The sequence below is a fragment of the Sphaeramia orbicularis genome, chromosome 19, assembly GCF_902148855.1.
Source record: "Sphaeramia orbicularis chromosome 19, fSphaOr1.1, whole genome shotgun sequence".
NCBI lineage: Eukaryota > Metazoa > Chordata > Actinopteri > Kurtiformes > Apogonidae > Sphaeramia > Sphaeramia orbicularis.
Window position 1 is genome coordinate 9,938,924 of NC_043975.1, and position 19,551 is coordinate 9,958,474.

Below are 19,551 nucleotides of genomic sequence, written 5' to 3' on the forward strand. Positions count from 1 at the left end.
CAGATTAGGTTTATCTAGACCAGCAAATTTATAGTAATGATATGAATTACAGTGTATGGGATGATGCATAAGTGTTCACTGTACTGGCCGATATGGAAATAAAACAATTAAAACCATAAATATGCATGAGACCAGCTTTGAACAGCTGTCCACTGTAGTCATAATTATACATGAAAGGGTTAACTAGATTAGAATGGATAATATTTAATTCTTATAGTTGTAGATCCTTTACTTGCAATAACTGTATCAAACCTGTGATCCACTGACATCACCAAACTTTTGCTTCGGATGCTTTTCCAGGATTTTACCGCAGCTTCTTTCAGTTCAGATTCAAATGTATTTGTCATTTTCAGCATATAAAATAAACACAGAAATGAAACATTGTACTCAGGTCTCCGACTGTCAGCAGCATTTAGTAAATAGTATAGATTACTGAAAAAAAAGGTGTTTTCAGTCTTGGCTTTTGCAGGTTCTGTACCAGGGGTTTCAAACTCAGTTTAGTTCAGGGGTCATATCCAGGCCAATCCAGGCTTGTCACAGGTATGTGTGTCCTATATGTTTCTCTATGTTTTAATTTTTAGAACACAAATTATTAATTCATCATAAATGCTTTAAGCTGTTTTAGAAAAATAGTCCAAAGCCAAATGGGAGTTGAAGTCACTTGTGTTTTTTAATGAGAAAATATGCTAATTGTTTGTCTTTCCTGTCTCATTGATAACAGACTAGATAACATTCTAAAGTACCAAACCTGTGACTAAAACAGTATAAAAAGTGTCATGATCTGTTCTACTACCACCTTCTAGAAATAATGACTTTATTAACAAATAAAGACCCAAACATCCACTGTCGACCAAAAGCATCAAATGATCTAAACTCTTCATCCACTAATTCTATCAATACGTGTGAATAATCGGTGTAAAATACAGTTTATCATCTTTTCATGGTCATCAGATATGACCCATTTGGATGTTCAGAGGCTCCGTAGTTACCATGGAAACACTGTCATCTTCTACAAAATTGATTCACCAGTAAAACCAATGGAGTTGGATCACTGATAGTGAATTTATGTTCAGCTGATGATAGATTTTACTGAAAAAAGTCACATTTTTTTCAGTTTTTTTCTGTTTTGATGTCATAACCTTTGACTTTACTCTGAACTATTACGAACATTTACATCATCAGTCAACTGAACATAGGAAAATAGATGATTTTCACTGGGAAAAAAAAATGCAAAATTCAGAGTATAATATTATAATACATGGTGAAAAATCATTTAAGAAAGGGTAAATAGAGAGAAAAATTCATTTGGGAACTGACCCAAAAGTCACATTGGGTCCTTATGGGTTAATTTAGGTATTTAATTAAAACTTTGTAAACTAAGAATATTAATTAACAAAAAACAAATGGAAAAGGAAGAAGACAAATGTTTTATTTCAGTAACAGTACTAATACAACACTGTTAAAATACTCCACTACAAGTATGTTGAGCATTCAAAGCTGAAGTATTTAAGTATTATCAGCATAAAGTACTGAAACAGTGAGAAGTAGAAGTAATCATTGTGCAGTAAAACAGTCCCTATCAGTGTTTTGCTACTAAATGTGATATTTCTGATTCATTTCACTGCTGTTCTAATGTGTATGTGTATGTTACGACTGAAATGAGCTCATTTGAGTCACTTTATTGTTGCTGTTATGTGAGAAGTTTCAGAAAAACAGGCCTGTTTTCAGTTTTGAGACAAAGTATTCTCCAGCTTGTCCTAAACAAAAAAGGAAAAAAGTTCTTAAAACAGTTTATTTTGTTTAAAAACTAGAGGAATTTTAATGTCAACACAGAAAGGAAGCGCTCCACCCTTCACTTTTTTACAAAAATTAAAAATCTGTGTCTTTTTGTGGTTTTAACTTTACAGGAAGAACAGAAATAAGTGTCATATGAAAAGTAACTAAAGCTGTCAGACAAGAGTAGTGGAGTAAAATGTTAGGAAAAAAGCCTCTGAGATGTAGTGAAGTAGAAATACAAAGTAACATAGCATGAAAATACTTAAATACAATAGAAGTACCTCGCATAAAGTTGGAATAATTTTGTTTTCACATTCCTTTTTTTTTAGAAATCACCTTTGACCTGGTGCAATGATTACAAACTGAGTCCCAGTTACACTTTATCTATCAAGAATACACACATTGTCAGAATCATTTCATGAGAAAAACTTATTATATTTAACCCAAAAAGACCCAAACATCCACCGTCAACCAAAAACAGCTACTGATCTAAAATGTTTAATACCTGTTGATCCACTAATCCTATCAATACATGTAAATAATTGGTGTAAAATACAGTTTGTCGTCTTTTCATGGTCATCAGATATGACCCATTTGGACGTTCAGAGGCTCCGTAGTTACCATGGAAACACCATCATCTTCTACAACAGGGGTGTCAAACTCATGTTAGTTCAGGGGCCACATACAGCCCAATATGACCTGAAATGGGCCAGATTATTAAAGTAATAACAGAATATAATATATAAATAGTATCAATTCCAAAATCTGTATGTCTAAGTTCTGTGTTTTAGAGTGAAAAAAGTTAAATTCTAATATCAAAGTGTTTACATCTACAAACTATCTTTGGAAAAAAATGTGAAAAACATGAACAACTATGAAAAAAATGAAATTTATTACAAGAAAAAAAGTGCAATTTTAACAATTTATGCCATTATTTGGCCTCAGCTTCTGATTTTCACATGTTCATTATATCGGACAGATCCCAGTGGATCTACAAATACATAAAACATTTAATAACCGGCAGAATATTAATAAAATTACACTTAATTCTCTTGAGACATTTCAGGTTGTTCACATTTTTTATTAAAGGCTGGTCTGTAATCGTAAAATTTTTTGTGTAATTTTACTTTTTTTTTTTTTTTTTTACACTTAAAGACAAACATTTGTGGTTTTCAGTATTTATAGTTTATTATGATAGTATTTTACTGGTCTGACCCACTTTGGATCAAATTGCCCTCTTCAGTGTAATTTTTGTATTTCACTCATTCATCCCAGGGGCCACAGTGGATCCTTTGGTGGGCCGGTTTTGGCCCCCGGGCCGCATGTTTGACACCCCTGTTCTACAGCATCAATTCACCAATAAAACCCATAGAGTTGGATCAATGACAGGGGATGGAGACACTTGGTTGATGTTCAGGTAATGATATACTTCACTGAAAAATTCACTTGTCTTCAGTTTTCTCTGTTTCTGATATAATAGTCTTTGAATTTACTCTGAGCTTTTATGAACATCTACATGATCAGTGAATTAAATATAGAAAAATACCTGATTTTTACAAAAGAAATGCAAAATGAAGAGGATAATATTGCAATAAATAGTGATAAATCACTTAAGAAAGAGTAAATATAGAAAAAAAAGTCATTTGTGAACTGTCACAAAAATAGCACTGGATCTTTATGGGTTAATTCCACCTTTAAGTAGGATTTTTGAGTAAAAAAATATTCTGTTACAGTCCATCAGTGTGTTCTACTGCTGAAGATTTGCCAAACATTTACACTAAAAGGAATTATTTAGTATATCAGTGTGATTAACAGTGAAAATATTGACGTTTTCTTCTGAAAGAATGAGAGGCCTTTTATTATTTATTACCCCTTGTGGCCAGACAGTGTAAGTGACGCTGTCCGTGGTGCTGAAGTTGATGGACTAACTGTGGTTAAAGTTCAGCACCAGGGCCAGCGACAGTGACTTTGTTACAGGATATAACATCTTTTCAACCCCAGAAAGAGAGGGATAAACTAAAAAAAAAAAAAAAAATAGCGACATGTTTGCATACCTGGCTGTCTTTGTCTTTAGATGACTTTTTCTCCATGATTGGCTTCTTTTCATTCCAGTTCAGTGAAGGGAAAATTATGTGGAAGACCCCTGAAGAGATGGTCCAAGCGCCAGCCTAATTATATACTTCACTGAAACGTCACTTTTCTTCAGTTTTCTCTGTTTTTGTTATAAAAACCTTTGAATTTACTCTGAGCTTTTATGAACATCTACATGATCAGTGAATTAAATATAGAAAATACCTGATTTTTACAGAAGAAATGCAAAATAAAGAAGATAATATTACAATAAATCGCTTAAAGAAAGGGTATATACGAGGGCCGTTCAATAAGTTCATGGCCTCACCCAGAAATACTGGTTGTTATAATACAGGATGTTACATTCTTTCGTGATGGGATAGTGATGCTTGAACATCGATGGACCAAGTGCATTGCTGTAAATGGAGATTATGTTGAAATATAAAATATAAATGATCAGTCTGTGTTGTTCTGTTCTGGGTGAGGCCATGAACTTATTGAATGGCCCTCGTATATATATTAAAAAAAAAACAAAACAAAAAAGATTTGTGAACCGCCACAAAAATAGCACTGGGTTTTTATGGGTTAATTCCAACTTTAAGTATGATTTTTGAGTAAAAAAAGAACTCTGTTACAATCCATCAATGTGTTCTACTGCTGAAGATTTGCCAAACATTTACACTAAAAGGAATTATTTAGTATATCAGTGTGATTAACAGTGAAAATATTGACGTTTTCTTCTGAAAGAATGAGAGGCCTTTTATTATTTATTACCCCTTGTGGCCAGACAGCGTAAGTGACGCTGTCCGTGGTGCTGAAGTTGATGGACTAACTGTGGTTAAAGTTCAGCACCAGGGACAGCGACAGCAACTTTGTTACAGTATACAACATCTTTTCAACCCCAGAAAGAGAGGGATAAAACTTAAAAAATAAAAAAAAATAAAAAAAATAGCGACATGTTTGCATACCTGGCTGTCTTTGTCTTTAGATGACTTTTTCTCCATGGTTGGCGTCTTTTCATTCCAGTTCAGTGAAGGGAAAATTATGTGTAAGACCCCTGAAGAGATGGTCCAAGGGCCAGCCTTCACTGCATGACATGTTAAAAAAAATAAATAAATATAAAAAAAAAAAAAAGAAAAAGAAAGTGAGAAAGGACCGGAAATCACATGAGGCCCATTGACAGATGCTGTGACTGCTTCCAGCTTGCTCCTATTCCTCATCACACTGCAGCCTAATGCAATTTACTGCATGTCCTTGAATTCCAGCTGCGATTCATCGTCACTGCAAAAAAACCCCCCCAAAAAACCCCCCCAAAAAACAAAACAAAACAAAACAAAAAAAAACCGCGCGTCTATAAACCACTTTAATCCATTTCAATCTCTAAAAACTTTCCCAGTGACATGTTTAATAAAGTTGTGTGTACTTGTATCACGACATATATCTTTGAAATGGAATATAACAGATTTGGAAATGAATAAAATAAAAAAAAGGACCGAACTTTTCAGAAAAAAATTAATTTAAGCGTCAAAAACATTATTTCCCTAGAAATTCTTCGTCTTGAAATGAGAAAAAAAGTTATTTAGAAACTTAAAAAAAAACGTCCTGTTTAATTATTTGAGGAGGAAAAAAGTTTACTTTACCTGGTTTGTGAGCTGCTCAAGAGGTCAGAGAGGAGGTGTTTCGGAGGATCACATCGCCTCCCACGTCCACGCCGTGAAATCCCATAATATCTTATAGAGTAAAGCTCCGTTCAGGTCAGGCGTCGGACCGCTCCCCCGTCCCCACGCCGCGCCATAAGGCTGTGACTCCACATTAAAGCGCGCCTCGGAAAAGATGCTGAAGGTGTTGGCGTCTACCTACCCCCTTGAGGCAAGAAACTCCTCCCATCGAAATCTATTCGCGGAACATATTATCTGACAGCTTGCCCCCCCCCCCCCCCCCTCCCTCCCCTCTCTCCTATCCACATCAGATAATAATATTATTATATATAAAAGTGAGAGTGGGCTTTTGGTTCGTCACTGTGCGGTCTGTGATGGTCCCACGGGGATGGAAGAAACCTGAAACTGTTGAGCTTCTTCTACAACACATCAACTTAGATTTATGCAGAAGTGCACTTATGAAAAGTATTTTTATTATTATTTTTTTTATCTTATTCCAGTCACTGTGCCCTTTGCCTGCATCTAAACTGAATTATGTCTTATTTCTTTTAAAGTCTCGAACCTTTAAGCGCAGGAATCCTTCTCATTGAGTCACTGAAATTGTAAAAATGTGCACATATAATTCGTTTTAATCTCAAACTAGAAATGAAAATGAAATCACCACAGTCACACAGATCCAAACAGAGATTTATTAAAACGACCATTAATAATAAATGAATACATATCTGTTCATTTTAAGGAGACTGACTTCATCGGCTACGTTTTGACAAAATGTTTCATACATACACACACACACACACACGCACACACGCATCCACACACACATACACACTCTGCAGAGGTCCACGTAACAATTTACATTGTGCATATATCCACATATGTACAAAACCCATTTATATAGTACATTTATTTTTCAAACAACAAAATAATAAAAATCATAAACAGGCCCACGTGTTACAAAATTAATATTCCACTAAATTTTCCACAACAAAAAAAATGAGATTAGGCCTTTGATGTGCAAGTAAAAAAAGGTTTTTCAGACTAAAAATATAGGCTATTTTTGTGTTGGGGGGTGGGGGTGGGGGGGATGTGCTGCTTATACAGTAGAGTTGGTCCCATATAATCTTGTACGCACATTTATCTATTTATACCTTTTTACAATACTCAGTGATACACACAAATTCAACAGTAGTTGATAGATCTCTCACAAAACTCCAGTTATACGTCCATGACAAACGTTACAGAGACTTTTAGACACAATGAAATCACAATTAAAAGAAAAAAAAAACAAAACAAAACAAAAAAAAAACTTTGGAAAAGCGAGTCACGCAATCATGATTTGTGTGATTGGGTGTTGATATTGCACATCGGTACTTACATAAAAGTTTAACCACTAACCTAAAGACCTGCCTTATCTTTGATCTCTTTGAGGGAAGGGGTACCAAGGGGTGGGGGTGGAGGAGGTGTGTGTCCGGTTTAAGTGAACTCCGGACCGGACGACTCTTCGGACAAGGACCGCTGTGCTTTAAAAGGGTCAAACCCATTTTCATCTACACTCAAACAATTCCCTGCTGAGCTGTAGCCCTTCTTTTTAGCTCTCCTCTCCTCCATCTTAATAGTATCGTACAACCCCTGCGGAGCCTCATCTAACAGGTTATCTCTTTCGGAGTAGGACGGTTTCATTTGGCACACATTGCGCAACAGCAGCAGGGCTGGTGCGTAAAGCACATTGACGAGGCCCATACCCAGATTAAGTTGAACAAACCCGAGACTGTGCACTATCTGTCCGGCTACTATAGGACCCATGGCGTATGCGACAGAGTAGGAAATATCAGCTATAGCATAAACACTACCGTACACAGAAACATGACGCACATCAACCAGAAACGCAAGCGTGGGAAGGAGGGCAGTGTCGACTAGAGCGATGCCAAAACAAATACCGCACAACGGGGCTATGAGTTGGCCAAAAGTTTTGCATGCTGGGACAGTGCAAGAACTCGCCCCTATGATAACCAAACCTACAGCCCCGTAAAACCACTGCAAATTTGGATGTTGGGCTGCAAGTTTGACTGTAATGTACACACCAAAGACATGAGGGAAGAAGGCTGGGAGCCAGGTGAGTCCCATTTCCCACTGTGAGGAGTGCATGGTGCTCTCCATCCAGTTGGCTATGGTGGGCTCTAGAAAGGCCAAAGGGATGTTGCAAACTGTCAGCGCCCCGGCAACCACAGCTATGTAGGGGTCAATCATGAGTCTGTAAATGGGGGTACCCACTGGTATGTTCTCTCTAGTCCTGTTGGTAAACGGCTTGATGACGGTCAGCAGCAGAAAACCATCCGCCAGGCAAATACAGGCGAGAACGATGAAGGGCACCCTCTTTCCAGCAAACTCGTACAGGACCCCCCCAAAGGGAGGCGCCACCAGACTCCCGAAAGAGATGAACGCCAGTGCGATGCCCAGCGCCCTGCTCCTCTCAGCCTCCTCCGTGTATTTATCAGCTATCATCGCAAGTCCAGAAGTGTCCGCAAAAGCAGAACCCAAACCCTGCAAACTTCTAGCCACAAAAAGAGTCGCATAGTTTTCTCCAAATGCGAATATACAGGTGGATACGAACATGACAGTCAGTCCAATTAAAAGCGGGATGTCATATCCGACCCGGTCAATGAAAGTTCCCGAGAGTGGGTTAACTAAAAGTTGCAGGATGGCTTTGGATGCAAAAAGTACTCCTATCTGGACGTCTAAATTGTCCTTGTTGCTCTTGGCTTGGCTTGTGCTGTTGACTGAAGTGTTGGGGTGCATCACTACGTGGACGTGCTCTGACTGCTCACTCTCCAGATCAGCAAGATAGTCTGGAATAATTGGCACGATTACCATGTAGAGCATATTGTCCAGGAGGAGAGCCACGCAAACAATCACTAATATGATCCGTCTTTGCTGGTGTGGATCCCTCATGGCGGTTCCTAACTGCTTGGTTCTTTCGCCCATCTCGGATAGTTTCACGGCGGCTGATTTGGCCAAACCAGAGGATCCCCCTTCTGCAGCCATGGTGTGCTTTTTTTTTTTTTTTTTTTTTTTTTTTTTTTTAGATTTGCGATTGAAATTGTGCAGTTGTGCTTCTTTCCGTCTTGTGCAGATCTCTCAGCACCTCAGGTTAAACTCTGTGCTGTTTTCTTCTACATTGATATTGATGAGATGCTCTCCGTCCTCACCTCGCCTGTGCGTAAAAGGAGAGGCGCAGAGCAGAGGAACTTGGCTGCTTCATCGGTGAAGATAGCTTTCCTCAGCTTCCTCAACTTGTCCTCGCTTCAGCCTCATCCGATGTTGTTTCATGATCTCCCGAGAAGTGACGTGGTGAAGTCGTAGAATTTCTGCACCGTTGCAGAGCTTTTCGGACACTAATCTTACATCGCAAAGTTTGGTTTGTTTGGTAGTCGTTTTCTCTCGGTTATTTGCAACACCTAACGCGCACAAACTCCCTCATCCCGGTGCTCATACCTCCTATCACCTGTGGCACGTTTGCGCTCAGCTCTGAGACCACGAGTGGCTTCGTGGCCATTGGTGCACATTAACCCGCAGGTTAGGCGCTATTTTAGTCCTCTTTTTTGTCTCCTCTTTTCACCAAGAGCTGTGACGCATCACCAGCTTGCCCCCAAGTGGATCCCTTCGCCACTTGCCTCCTTTATGTTAATTTCCAACCATGGTAGCAATCACTTCAACCAATAAGAACCAGAGAGCACTATCACGACCCTTCCAGAAGAGCGAGGAATAAAAACGCTTTCTTATTTCTAGTGTGACTCTTGACTCGGGTGTTAAAGAACAATGTCACGTTTTCTTATCACGCTTTGCTGTGGTATATATTCATGCAATGTCCTGTTATTTTCTGGACTCTGAGACTATAATAAAGTTTTGTTATGCCAACACTTATTCACACCAATAAAGACTATAGTACAGTGATTAATAAAGAAAATCTGTTTAAATGTAGATTTTATCCGGTAAAGTTACAAATATTGGAATAGACACACACTATATGTGCTCTAAAGAATCATACACACACATACACAAACGTTTAAATGTAAGTTTTCAAATCTACTAATGCGGCACACTCATAATCCTTTTGTCTTTATATAGAGTTTTTTTTTTTTTCAGTTCATAGATTACTGACACGGTTTTGAATCTGTACGAGATTAAAAACAGACAGATGTTTTAACTAAATACTTATTTTCTTTTTTTTTTTATTTTACATTTTGTTTTCTCCAGAGGCTCATGGTCAGCTGTAAACACTTTCCTCTTCACGACCACGGGAGCTGAAAACACTTCAGCACCACATGTCTGTGGACAGCTCCATATTTTACATTACATTTTTCTCTTCATTACTTTGATAAAAAAAATGCATCTAATCAACAAAAATAAGATATTTGCAGTAAAAGAACAATGTGAGAAGTGATTTCTGAGGCGATTCTACTCAGCTCTGAGCTCCTGAGAGAAGTCACACACAATAAGAAGTTAAAGGGAGGTTTGTTAGAGTTAGACGCAGGCGACACCTTGTGGTAAAAACTGTAACTACACACCTACTCATTTATGTCTCGTGTGTTTTTTCCTTTATTCTAAGTTGACTCGTTTGTTTTGAGGTACTTTTTCTTTATATTTCCACTATAACTTTCTATTAATACTCCATATTTCAGAGGCAAATATTCTATTTTTATTCACCTACAATTTGTTCGACAACTTCACATATTTCTAAGATGAAATTTTCACATAAATCATACTATAACAGGTTTTTAAAACACAATTTATCGATATCAATTTTGTCTCATGAAACTTACAAAAAGTAGTGCATAGTTCACATTTCAGATATCAATGAGGTGTAAACTACACTCTCAAAAATAGAGGTACGAGGTCAGAACATTTACGTACCTATAACATACATTTTTTAAGAATGTTCTCTCAAAAGTACAATATTGGTCTTTAGGAGGCCAGAATTGCACCTTTAGACTATGAAAAAGGGTCCAAAGTTATGTAAAGTACAAATTTGTACTATAAGGTACCCTGCAGCATTAAAAATGTGTGTAGACCATGAGAATAGGCTATAGGCTAGGAGAACTGAACAGTAGGACTAATTATAGTTCAAACATTAGGCTTAGCGCATTATTTATTATATATCATACTGTAATTACTCTATATTATATTTAATAATAATTTGTGTTTTAATTTTATAGCCCAATTAGCTCAATGATAATAGCCTAATAATTTATTTAGCTTATTAGAACCTCTGATTATTGCCATAATCTCTGTTTTATCAAGTTTTCATTCACACCTCCATGTCTTGATGTCGTAGCTTGCTTATGCCGTTTTTTTTTTTTTTTTTTTTCTCAGTTAGGCCACCGGTCCAAACTTCATGGCATTATCAACTATACGAGAGTTTTCTTTCTATGTAAAGTACTGAAGGTACAAAAATGGACCATTTTGAAAGGGTACAGAAATGTCTCTCAAAAAAGTACACCCCCAGCGACAAGCATTTGTACCCTTTTAACTATAAGCTGGTACCTCTATTTTTGAGAGTGTATGGAAGAGGATTAGGGCCACTGGAAAATAAATATAAATTAATTAATTAATTAAGGTCCAATGTATTTTTTAAAATTATTATTCTGAGAAAAAAGTCTGAATTCTGAGAAAAAAAAGTCAGAATTCAGACTTTTTCCCCCTCACAATTCTGACTTTAATCTCAAAACAATAATCCAAAAAATAAAAAAATAAAAAAAAATCTGACTTTAATCTCAGAATTCTGACTTTTTTCCTCAGAAAAATAATAGAAAAATATATTGGACCTTATTATTATTATGTTTTTTTCCAGTGGCCCTAATCCTCTTTCTATGGAGGGGACATTGAGAAAAAAAAAAAAAAAAAAAAAAAAAAAAAAAAAATCGGGTCAAGTTTTGTGAGATCTCGCAATACTTCTGTGAGATCTCACAAAAGTATTGCAATATCTTGCAAAAGCATTGCGTTATCTTGCAAAAGTATTGTGAGATCTTGCAAAACTTCACCCGATTTTTTATTCTTTTTAAAATAATTTTTTTCCCTCGATGTCCCCTACCGGGCTCTGTAACTTTCATCGTAAATACCTCCACAAAGTAGTGATTTTTCTATAAAACCTCTCACATTGTTTCATTTTGTTAAATCATCCAGTATGTAACCAAACATTAAATATCAATAGAAAAAAAACCCCAAAACTTTTATTATTCTCTGTCAGACATTGATATAAAACTAGCACCCATAATTTACTGCTAATAAAATAATAAATAGAACACTTTAACTACATTTTCATGCCAATACTCATGTACTTTAGGTAGAAAAAGTCAAAACTAGGACTTTTAAGCTCAGTTTCCATTTTTTTTTCCACTGATGTTAAAATAAAGAACTGGAATACTTCTACCACTAAAGAAAACATCATCGTTTAAAACCAAGAGGGTAAAAAAACGGTTGCAATGAAACAATAATTAATGTGAAAAAATTAAGCTGCAGGGTCTTAGAAGACTCTGTGCAGTCTGAACGTGGAGGAGATGGTGTTACTATAGGTAATATTTTTTATCTTAACTTGTATCAGAATGCCTCAAACTTGTTTCCATCGTATTTTTGCTCCACAAAACTGATTATTCGTTCATTTATTCAGCCTTTTGTTACTGTTTTGTTTTTCATTCATTCTGCCCTTGTCCTCAATGAGCACCTGATTCTTTTATATACATCAATATTTTGTGTTTTTTTTTTTTTTTTTTTTTAATTTGACTAAAACATTTTTCCGTTCAGTATGGGAGAATTTAGGGTTAAAATATAATCCTTATCACTCAGAAGTACTATGTTTAAATTTATGTTTATAGATAATCCTTTTTTTCTGACAGTGAATTTTCAAGAGATTTTAAACACTATTTACTCTACTGGTTTTAATGTGTGTTGTCTTTTCCACTTGTCAGTTTCATTACTATCATTTACCACTAGAGGGCAGTGAAGACTTGGAAATAATGACAACCACAATTCACTCCTCCAAAAAAACAAAAAGAAAAAAAAGTCATAGTAAATAATAGGTCGTCATCTCTGTTGTTGTTTTGGTGTTGTTTTGTGCTTATATTTAGTACTGTGTAAAAGTCTTAAGACACATTTAAGTTTGAAGTTTTTACAGGGTTGAAAAGAACATAAATAGAACATATATATTTATTTCTCATTCTCTTTTCTTCACATACAATAAGGAAGTACAGAAAATATGTGCATAGTCTTAAAAGACTCACACAAAACTTAACTAAATATGTTCTAAAGGTTAAAATCATAATTTAGTGTGACCCCTTACCCCATGAAAACAATTCGAAACATCTGAAGTGTTGAATGAAACCTGGTACAGAACGTTAGAACATTAATACAATAAATCTCATATTGTATGAACAAAAACTTTTTTTTTTTTTTTTTTTTTTTTTTTTTTTTTTAACTCCTGTACATACTATACTGGTTCTGTTTGTGTTTAAGTGAGGACTTTTAAGTGGTGTTTTTATTTATTTATGTATTTATTTATACATATCACACAGACTGTGGTTAACCCATAAAGACCCAGTTCTACTTTTGTGTCAGTTCCCAAATGAATTTTTCTCTCTATTTAACCTTTCTTAAGCAATGTATCACTGTTTATTATAATACTATCCTCCATATTTTACATTTTTCACTGTAAATCATGTATTTTCCTATATTTAACCCTTTCATGCATAGTGGTCACTACAGTGGACATTTATTGTACAGCCGTTCTCTTGTATATTCATGGATTTTATTGTTTTAGTTCCATATCAGCCAACACGGTGGACGCTTAAATGCATCATCCAAAACACTGCAATTCATTACATTACTGTAACTTTGCTGTTCTTGATAAACTTGATCTGCAGGAACATGTCTGAGTGTAAATTAGTTCCTTGTTATTGTTATGAGACTGTAATTAACAGGTTTTTTTTTAAACAAAAAAATTTTTTTGTGCATATTATCTCCATAAAGTGAGTAATAACTTATATTAGAGTATGTTAAAATGTGACCAAATATCAGATTAGCAGCATTTTAAACTATTTTATTCATAGTTTTCACGCTGTATATCACTAAATACATGTTTATTTGCTTCAAAAATTAAAAAAAAGGGTGTCCAGCTGAGTGGATATTTTTGCAATTCCATGAAAAATAGGTTCATAAAAGAAATCAATCACAGTGGTTTTTTTTGTCATGCTTCAAGAGGAATAAAAACACTCACAAAAAAAAAAAAAAATCTTGATTTATGCATGAAAGGGTTAATGTCCTATATTTAGTTTAGATGTTTGTGGAAACTCAAAGTAAATTCAAAGGTTATTATCTGAAAATGGAGAAAACTGAAAAAAAGGGAGTTTTTCAGCAAATATATCATTAATTGAACATAAACCAAGCATCTCCATCCACTGTCATTGATCCAACTCCATGGGTTTTACTGGTGAATCAATGTTGTAGAGGATGATGCTGTTTCCATGGTAACTACGGAGCCTCCGAACATCCAAATTGATCATATCTGATGACCATGAAAAGATGACAAACTGCATTTTACACTAAATTTTTACATGGATTGATACAATTAATGGTTCAACGGGTGTTAAACATTTTACATCAGTAGATGGTTTTGGTCGCCACTGATGGTTTGGGTGTTTAAGGGTTAAGTAAAAGGTACTGTTCAGGACTCAAAGATTAGATGAGGACGCTGACGTGATGCGATAACATTAAAGAGAAAAGATAATAAGAAAAAGCATAAGATCAGAGAGAAAGCTACGTCAAGGCCAGTGATGCAAATATCATGTGTAATCCAGATTAAACTACAACATTAATCCTCAAAAAAACAATTTTAAGGTAAATCTATTGTGCTATAAATCACATCCCTGACAGAAAGATATTGGTTAGTGTTGCCGATCAACACCCAGACATGCGGTGTTATGTAAGAGATAACCGAGGCTTTGCTTTGTTTCTGTTATGTGATCTATGCTGTCGGCAGATTTGACCTGGACACTGCAACATGTGATCTTGGAGGTGTTTGAAAGTGTGTCAACCCATTATTCCAAGATTAATCAACACCTTCGATTAGCTGAAGGGTAAGGTTATACTATGTGCACCAGAGATGATAATTCTGGATACTTCATCAAAATGGGCTAAAAAAGTGTGCTAGATAAGACTGAGAGCCATGTGATGGTTCCCTGAGGTGTTTAAATGTGTTCGTTTTACTCCAAAATTCATCATCACACCCTGGTGGTCAAGTAGTAAACTCAGAATAAGTGCTGAAAAATGGTCATTTTCGACACGTCATCAAATTTGGATTAAAACGGTGTAATCCTTCTCTGATGTGTGTAAAGGTGTTTCAAACTTTTTTTTCTCCGAAATTCATAATCACACTCTGGTGGTCGAGAAGTAAGGAGAGAATAAGTGCTGAAAAATGGTCATTATAAGAATGCATTCAAATGTATCTAAAACGGGAACGCAATACCTCCTAAGATCCAAGTGATCATTCCTAAACGTGGTTTAAGGTGTCTGAAGAATTAATTCGAGAATTCTTAAGCACTCTCTGGAGGTCGAGTAGTAGGGCTATAGTATGTGCTCCAAAAATGGTCATTCTGGACACATCATGAAATTGGGAAAAATTTGATCTAAATGATAAAAGAGGACCATCTCAGCGTTCCTTGAGGTGTTTCAAGTCCTTATTCATAAATTCATCAGCGCCCTCCGGTGGTCAAATGGTAAGGCTATATATAATATGTGCTCTGAAAAGGGTCATTTTGGTCACGTCATAAAATGTGGCTAAATGTGTTCAAAATAATTTAAGAGGACTATCTAATTGATCCTTGAGGTGTTTCAAGGTGTTTCAAGTCCTTATTTCAAAATTCATCGGCGTCCTCTGGTGGTCAAAACGTAAGGCTATAGTATGTGCTCGGAAAAGGGTCATTTTGGATGCAAAATCAAATTTGGCTAAATGTGCTCAAAATAATTTAAGAGGACAATCAAAGTTTTCCTTGAGGGGTTTAAAGATATTTCAAGTCCCCGAATCTGAAATTTATTGGCACCCTCCGGTGGTAAAATGGTTAGGCTATAGTATGTGCTCTGAAAAGGGTCATTGCAGACACGTCATTAATGTGGCTAAATGTGTTCTAAATGATTTAAGAGGACCATCTACATGTTCCTTGAAAAGTTTCAAGGTGTTTCAAGTCCTTATTCCAAAATTTTTAAGCGCCCTCAAGTGGTCAAATGATAAGGCTATAGTATGTGCTCTGAAAAGGGTCATTTTTGTCAAGTCATGAAATGTGGCTAAATGTCTTCAAAATAAATTTAAAAGGACTATCTAATTGATCCTTGAGGTGTTTCAAGGTGTTTCAAGTCCTTATTTCATAATTCATTGGCGTCCTCTGGTGGTCAAAACGTAAGGCTATAGTATGTGCTCTGAAAAGGGTCATTCTGGACACATCATCAAATGTGGAAAAATTTGTTCTTAAAGATTTATAAGGACTATCTAAGTGTTCCTTGAGGTGTTTCAAGGTGTTTCAAGTCGTTATTTCAAAATTCATCGGTGCCCTCTGGTGGTCAAATGGTAAGGCTATAGTATATGCTCTGAAAAGCGTCATTTTGGTCAGGTCATCAAATGTGGCTAAATGGGTTCAAAATGATTTAAAAAGACTATCTAAAAGTTCCTTGAGGTGTTCCAAGGTGTTTCAAGTCCTTATTTCACAATTCATTAGCGCCCTCCGGTGGTCAAATGGTAAGGCTATAGTATGTGCTCTGAAAAGGGTAATTCCAGACACGTTATCAAATGTGGCTAAATGTTTTCAAAATGATTTAAAAGGACTATCTAAGTGTTCCTTGAGGTGTTTCAATGTGTCTGACATCCTTATTTGAAAATTCATCAGCGCCCTCCGGTGGTCAAATGGTAAGGCTATAGTATGTGCTCTGAAAAGAGTCATTTTGGTCACGTCATCAAATGTTGCTAAATGTGTTCTAAATGATTTAAAAGCACAATCTAAGTGTTCCTTGAGGTGTTTCAAGGTGTTTCAAGTCCTTATTTCAAAATATAAAAGCGCCCTCCAGTGGTCATATGGTAAGGCTATAGTATGTGCTCTGAAAAGGGTCATTTTGGTCACGTCATCAAATGTTGCTAAATGTGATCTAAATGATTTAGAAAGACTATCTAAGTGTTCCTTGAGGTGTTTCAAGGTGTTTCAAGTCCTTATTTCAAAATTCATCAGCGCCCTCCGGTGGTCAAATCGTAAGGCTACAGTATGTGCTCTGAAAAGGGTCATTTTGGTCACGTCATCAAATGTGAATAAATGTGTTCTAAATGACTTAGGAGGATTATCTAAGTGTTCTTTGAGGTGTTTCAAGGTGTTTCAAGTCCTTATTTCAAAATTCATCAGCGCACTCCGGTGGTCAAATGGTAAGGCTATAGTATGTGCTCTGAAAAGAGTCATTTTGGTCATGTCATCAAATGTTGCTAAATGTGTTCTAAATGATTTAAAAGCACAATCTAAGTGTTCCTTGAGGTGTTTCAAGGTGTTTCAAGTCCTTATTTCAAAATATAAAAGCGCCCTCCAGTGGTCAAATGGTAAGGCTATAGTATGTGCTCTGAAAAGGGTCATTTTGGTCACGTCATCAAATGTGGCTAAATGTGTTCTAAATGATTTAAAAGGACTATCTAAGTGTTCCTTGAGGTGTTTCAAGGTGTTTCAAGTCCTTATTTCAAAATATAAAAGCGCCCTCCAGTGGTCAAATGGTGAGGCTATAGTATGTGCTCTGAAAAGGGTCATTCTGGAAACATCATCAAATGTGGCAAAATTTGTTCGTAAAGATTTATAAGGACTATCTAAGTGTTCCTTGAGGTGTTTCAAGGTGTTTCAAGTCCTTATTTCAAAATTCATTAGCGCCCTCCGGTGGTCAAATGGTATGTGCTCTGAAAAGGGTAATTCCAGACACGTTATCAAATGTGGCTAAATGTTTTCAAAATGATTTAAATGGACTATCTAAGAGTTTTTTGAGGTGTTTCAAGGTGTTTCAAGTCCTTATTTCAAAATTCATCAGCGCCCTCCGGTGGTCAAATGGTAAGGCTATAGTATGTACTCTGAAAAGGGTCATTTTGGTCACGTCATCAAATGTGAATAAATGTGTTCTAAATGACTTAGAAGGATTATCTAAGTGTTCTTTGAGGTGTTTCAAGGTGTTTCAAGTCCTTATTTATAAAATTCATCAGCGCCCTCCGGTGGTCAAATGGTAAGGCTACAGTATGTGCTCTGAAAAGGGTAATTCCAGACTCGTTATCAAATGTGGCTAAATGTTTTCAAAATGATTTAAATGGACTATCTAAGTGTTCCTTGAGGTGTTTCAATGTGTCTGACATCCTTATTTCAAAATTCATCAGCGCCCTCCGGTGGTCAAATAGTAAGGCTACAGTATGTGCTCTGAAAAGGGTCATTTTGGTCACGTCATCAAATGTGGCTAAATGTGTTCTAAATGATTTAAAAGGACTATCTAAGTGTTCCTTGAGGTGTTTCAAGGTGTTTCAAGTCCTTATTTCAAAATTCATCAGCGCCCTCCGGTGGTCAAATGGTAAGGCTATAGTATGTGCTCTGAAAAGGGTCATTCTGGAAACATCATCAAATGTGGCAAAATTTGTTCGTAAAGATTTATAAGGACTTTCTAAGTGTTCCTTGAGGTGTTTCAAGGTGTTTCAAGTCGTTATTTAAAAAGCCATCAGAGCCCTCCGGTGGTCAAATGGTAAGGCTACAGTATGTGCTCTGAAAAGGGTCATTTTGGTTACGTCATCAAATGTGAATAAATGTGTTCTAAATGACTTAGGAGGATTATCTAATTGTTCTTTGAGGTGTTTCAAGGTGTTTCAAGTCCTTATTTCAAAATTCTTTAGCGCCCTACGGTGGTCAAATCGTAAGGTTATAGTATGTGCATCCTAAAAGGGTCATTTAGGTCACGTCATCAAATATGGCTAAATGTGTTCTAAATGATTTAAAAGGACTATCTCGGTGTTCCTTTAGGTGTTTCAAGGTGTTTCAAGTCCTTATTTCAAAATTCATCAGCGCCCTCCGGTGGTCAAGTGGTAAGGCTATAGTATGTGCTCTGAAAAGGGTCATTTTGGTCACGTCATTCAATGTTGAAAAATGTGTTCTAATTGATTTAAAAGGAGTATCTAAGTGTTCCTTGAGGTGTTTCAAGGTTTTCAAGTCCTTATTTCAAAATTCATCAGGGCCCTCCGGTGGTCAAATGGTAAGGCTATAGTATGTGCTCTGAAAAGGGTAATTCCAGACACGTTATCAAATGTGGCTAAATGTTTTCAAAATGATTTAAATGGACTATGTAAGTGTTTATTGAGGTGTTTCAATATGTCTGACATCCTTATTTCAAAATTCATCAGCGCCCTCCCGTGGTCAAATGGTTAGACCATTTTATGTGCTCTGAAAAGGGTCATTTTGGTCACATCATCAAATGTTGCTAAATGTGTTCTAAATGATTTAAAAGGTCTATCTAAGTGTTCCTTGAGGTGTTTCAAGGTGTTTCAAGTCCTTATTTCAAAATGCAAAAGCGCCCTCCAGTGGTCAAATGGTAAGGCTATAGTATGTGCTCTGAAAAGGGTCTATTTGGTCACGTCATCAAATGTTGCTAAATGTGTTCTAAATGATTTAAAAGGACTATCTAAGTGTTCCTTGAGGTGTTTCAAGGTGTTTCAAGTCCTTATTTCAAAATTCAAAAGCGCCCTCCAGTGGTCAAATGGTAAGGCTATAGTATGTGCTCTGAAAAGGGTCATTTTCGTCACGTCATCAAATGTGGCTAAATGTGTTCAAAATGATTTAAAAAGACTATCTAAGTGTTCCATGAGGTGTTTCAAGGTGTTTCAAGTCCTTATTTCAAAATTCATCGGCGCCGTCTTGTGGTCAAATGGTAAGGCTATAGTATGTGCTCTGAAAAGGGTCATTTTGGTCACGTCATCAAATGTTGCTAAATGTGTTCTAAATGATTTAAAATG

At 36.2% G+C, this 19,551-nt stretch overlaps 3 protein-coding genes across 6 annotated transcripts in view; all 3 read right to left on the minus strand.

Annotated features, from left to right (window-relative positions):
• The window catches only part of chatb (choline O-acetyltransferase b), a 35,884-nt gene extending 30,221 nt beyond the window's left edge, over positions 1-5,663 (minus strand). Inside the window, exons 1-2 of one of the 3 annotated variants that reach the window (XM_030122465.1) lie at positions 5,487-5,663; positions 4,815-4,928 (exon numbers count right to left, since the gene is read on the minus strand). In XM_030122465.1, the coding sequence (XP_029978325.1) occupies positions 4,815-4,850 (36 nt within the window). In that variant the 5' untranslated portion in view covers positions 4,851-4,928; positions 5,487-5,663. Of the gene's footprint in view, positions 1-3,830; positions 3,941-4,814; positions 4,934-5,486 lie in introns of those variants that run through there. The other 2 variants (XM_030122464.1, XM_030122463.1) reach the window with 2 other exon arrangements.
• A 510-nt stretch (positions 5,664-6,173) lies between these two features.
• On the minus strand, positions 6,174-9,169 carry slc18a3b (solute carrier family 18 member 3b). 2 transcript variants are annotated; one of them, XM_030121888.1, is made up of 2 exons: positions 8,596-9,169; positions 6,174-8,565 (listed from the first exon to the last, which is right to left on the minus strand). In XM_030121888.1, exon 2 carries the CDS (start codon positions 8,547-8,549, stop codon positions 6,981-6,983), a length of 1,569 nt encoding a protein of 522 aa, XP_029977748.1. In that variant the 5' UTR covers positions 8,550-8,565; positions 8,596-9,169; the 3' UTR covers positions 6,174-6,980. The 2 variants fall into 2 exon arrangements, with proteins under 2 accessions (XP_029977748.1, XP_029977749.1); XM_030121889.1 differs by having other exon boundaries at positions 6,174-6,936; positions 6,980-9,169.
• Positions 9,170-15,698: 6,529 nt separating this feature from the next.
• rgrb (retinal G protein coupled receptor b) overlaps positions 15,699-19,551 on the minus strand; it is a 53,034-nt gene continuing 49,181 nt past the window's right edge. The window contains exon 10 of the transcript XR_003934109.1: positions 15,699-15,711. The gene's annotated coding sequence lies outside the window, so the exon portion shown is untranslated. The remainder of the gene's footprint in view (positions 15,712-19,551) is intronic.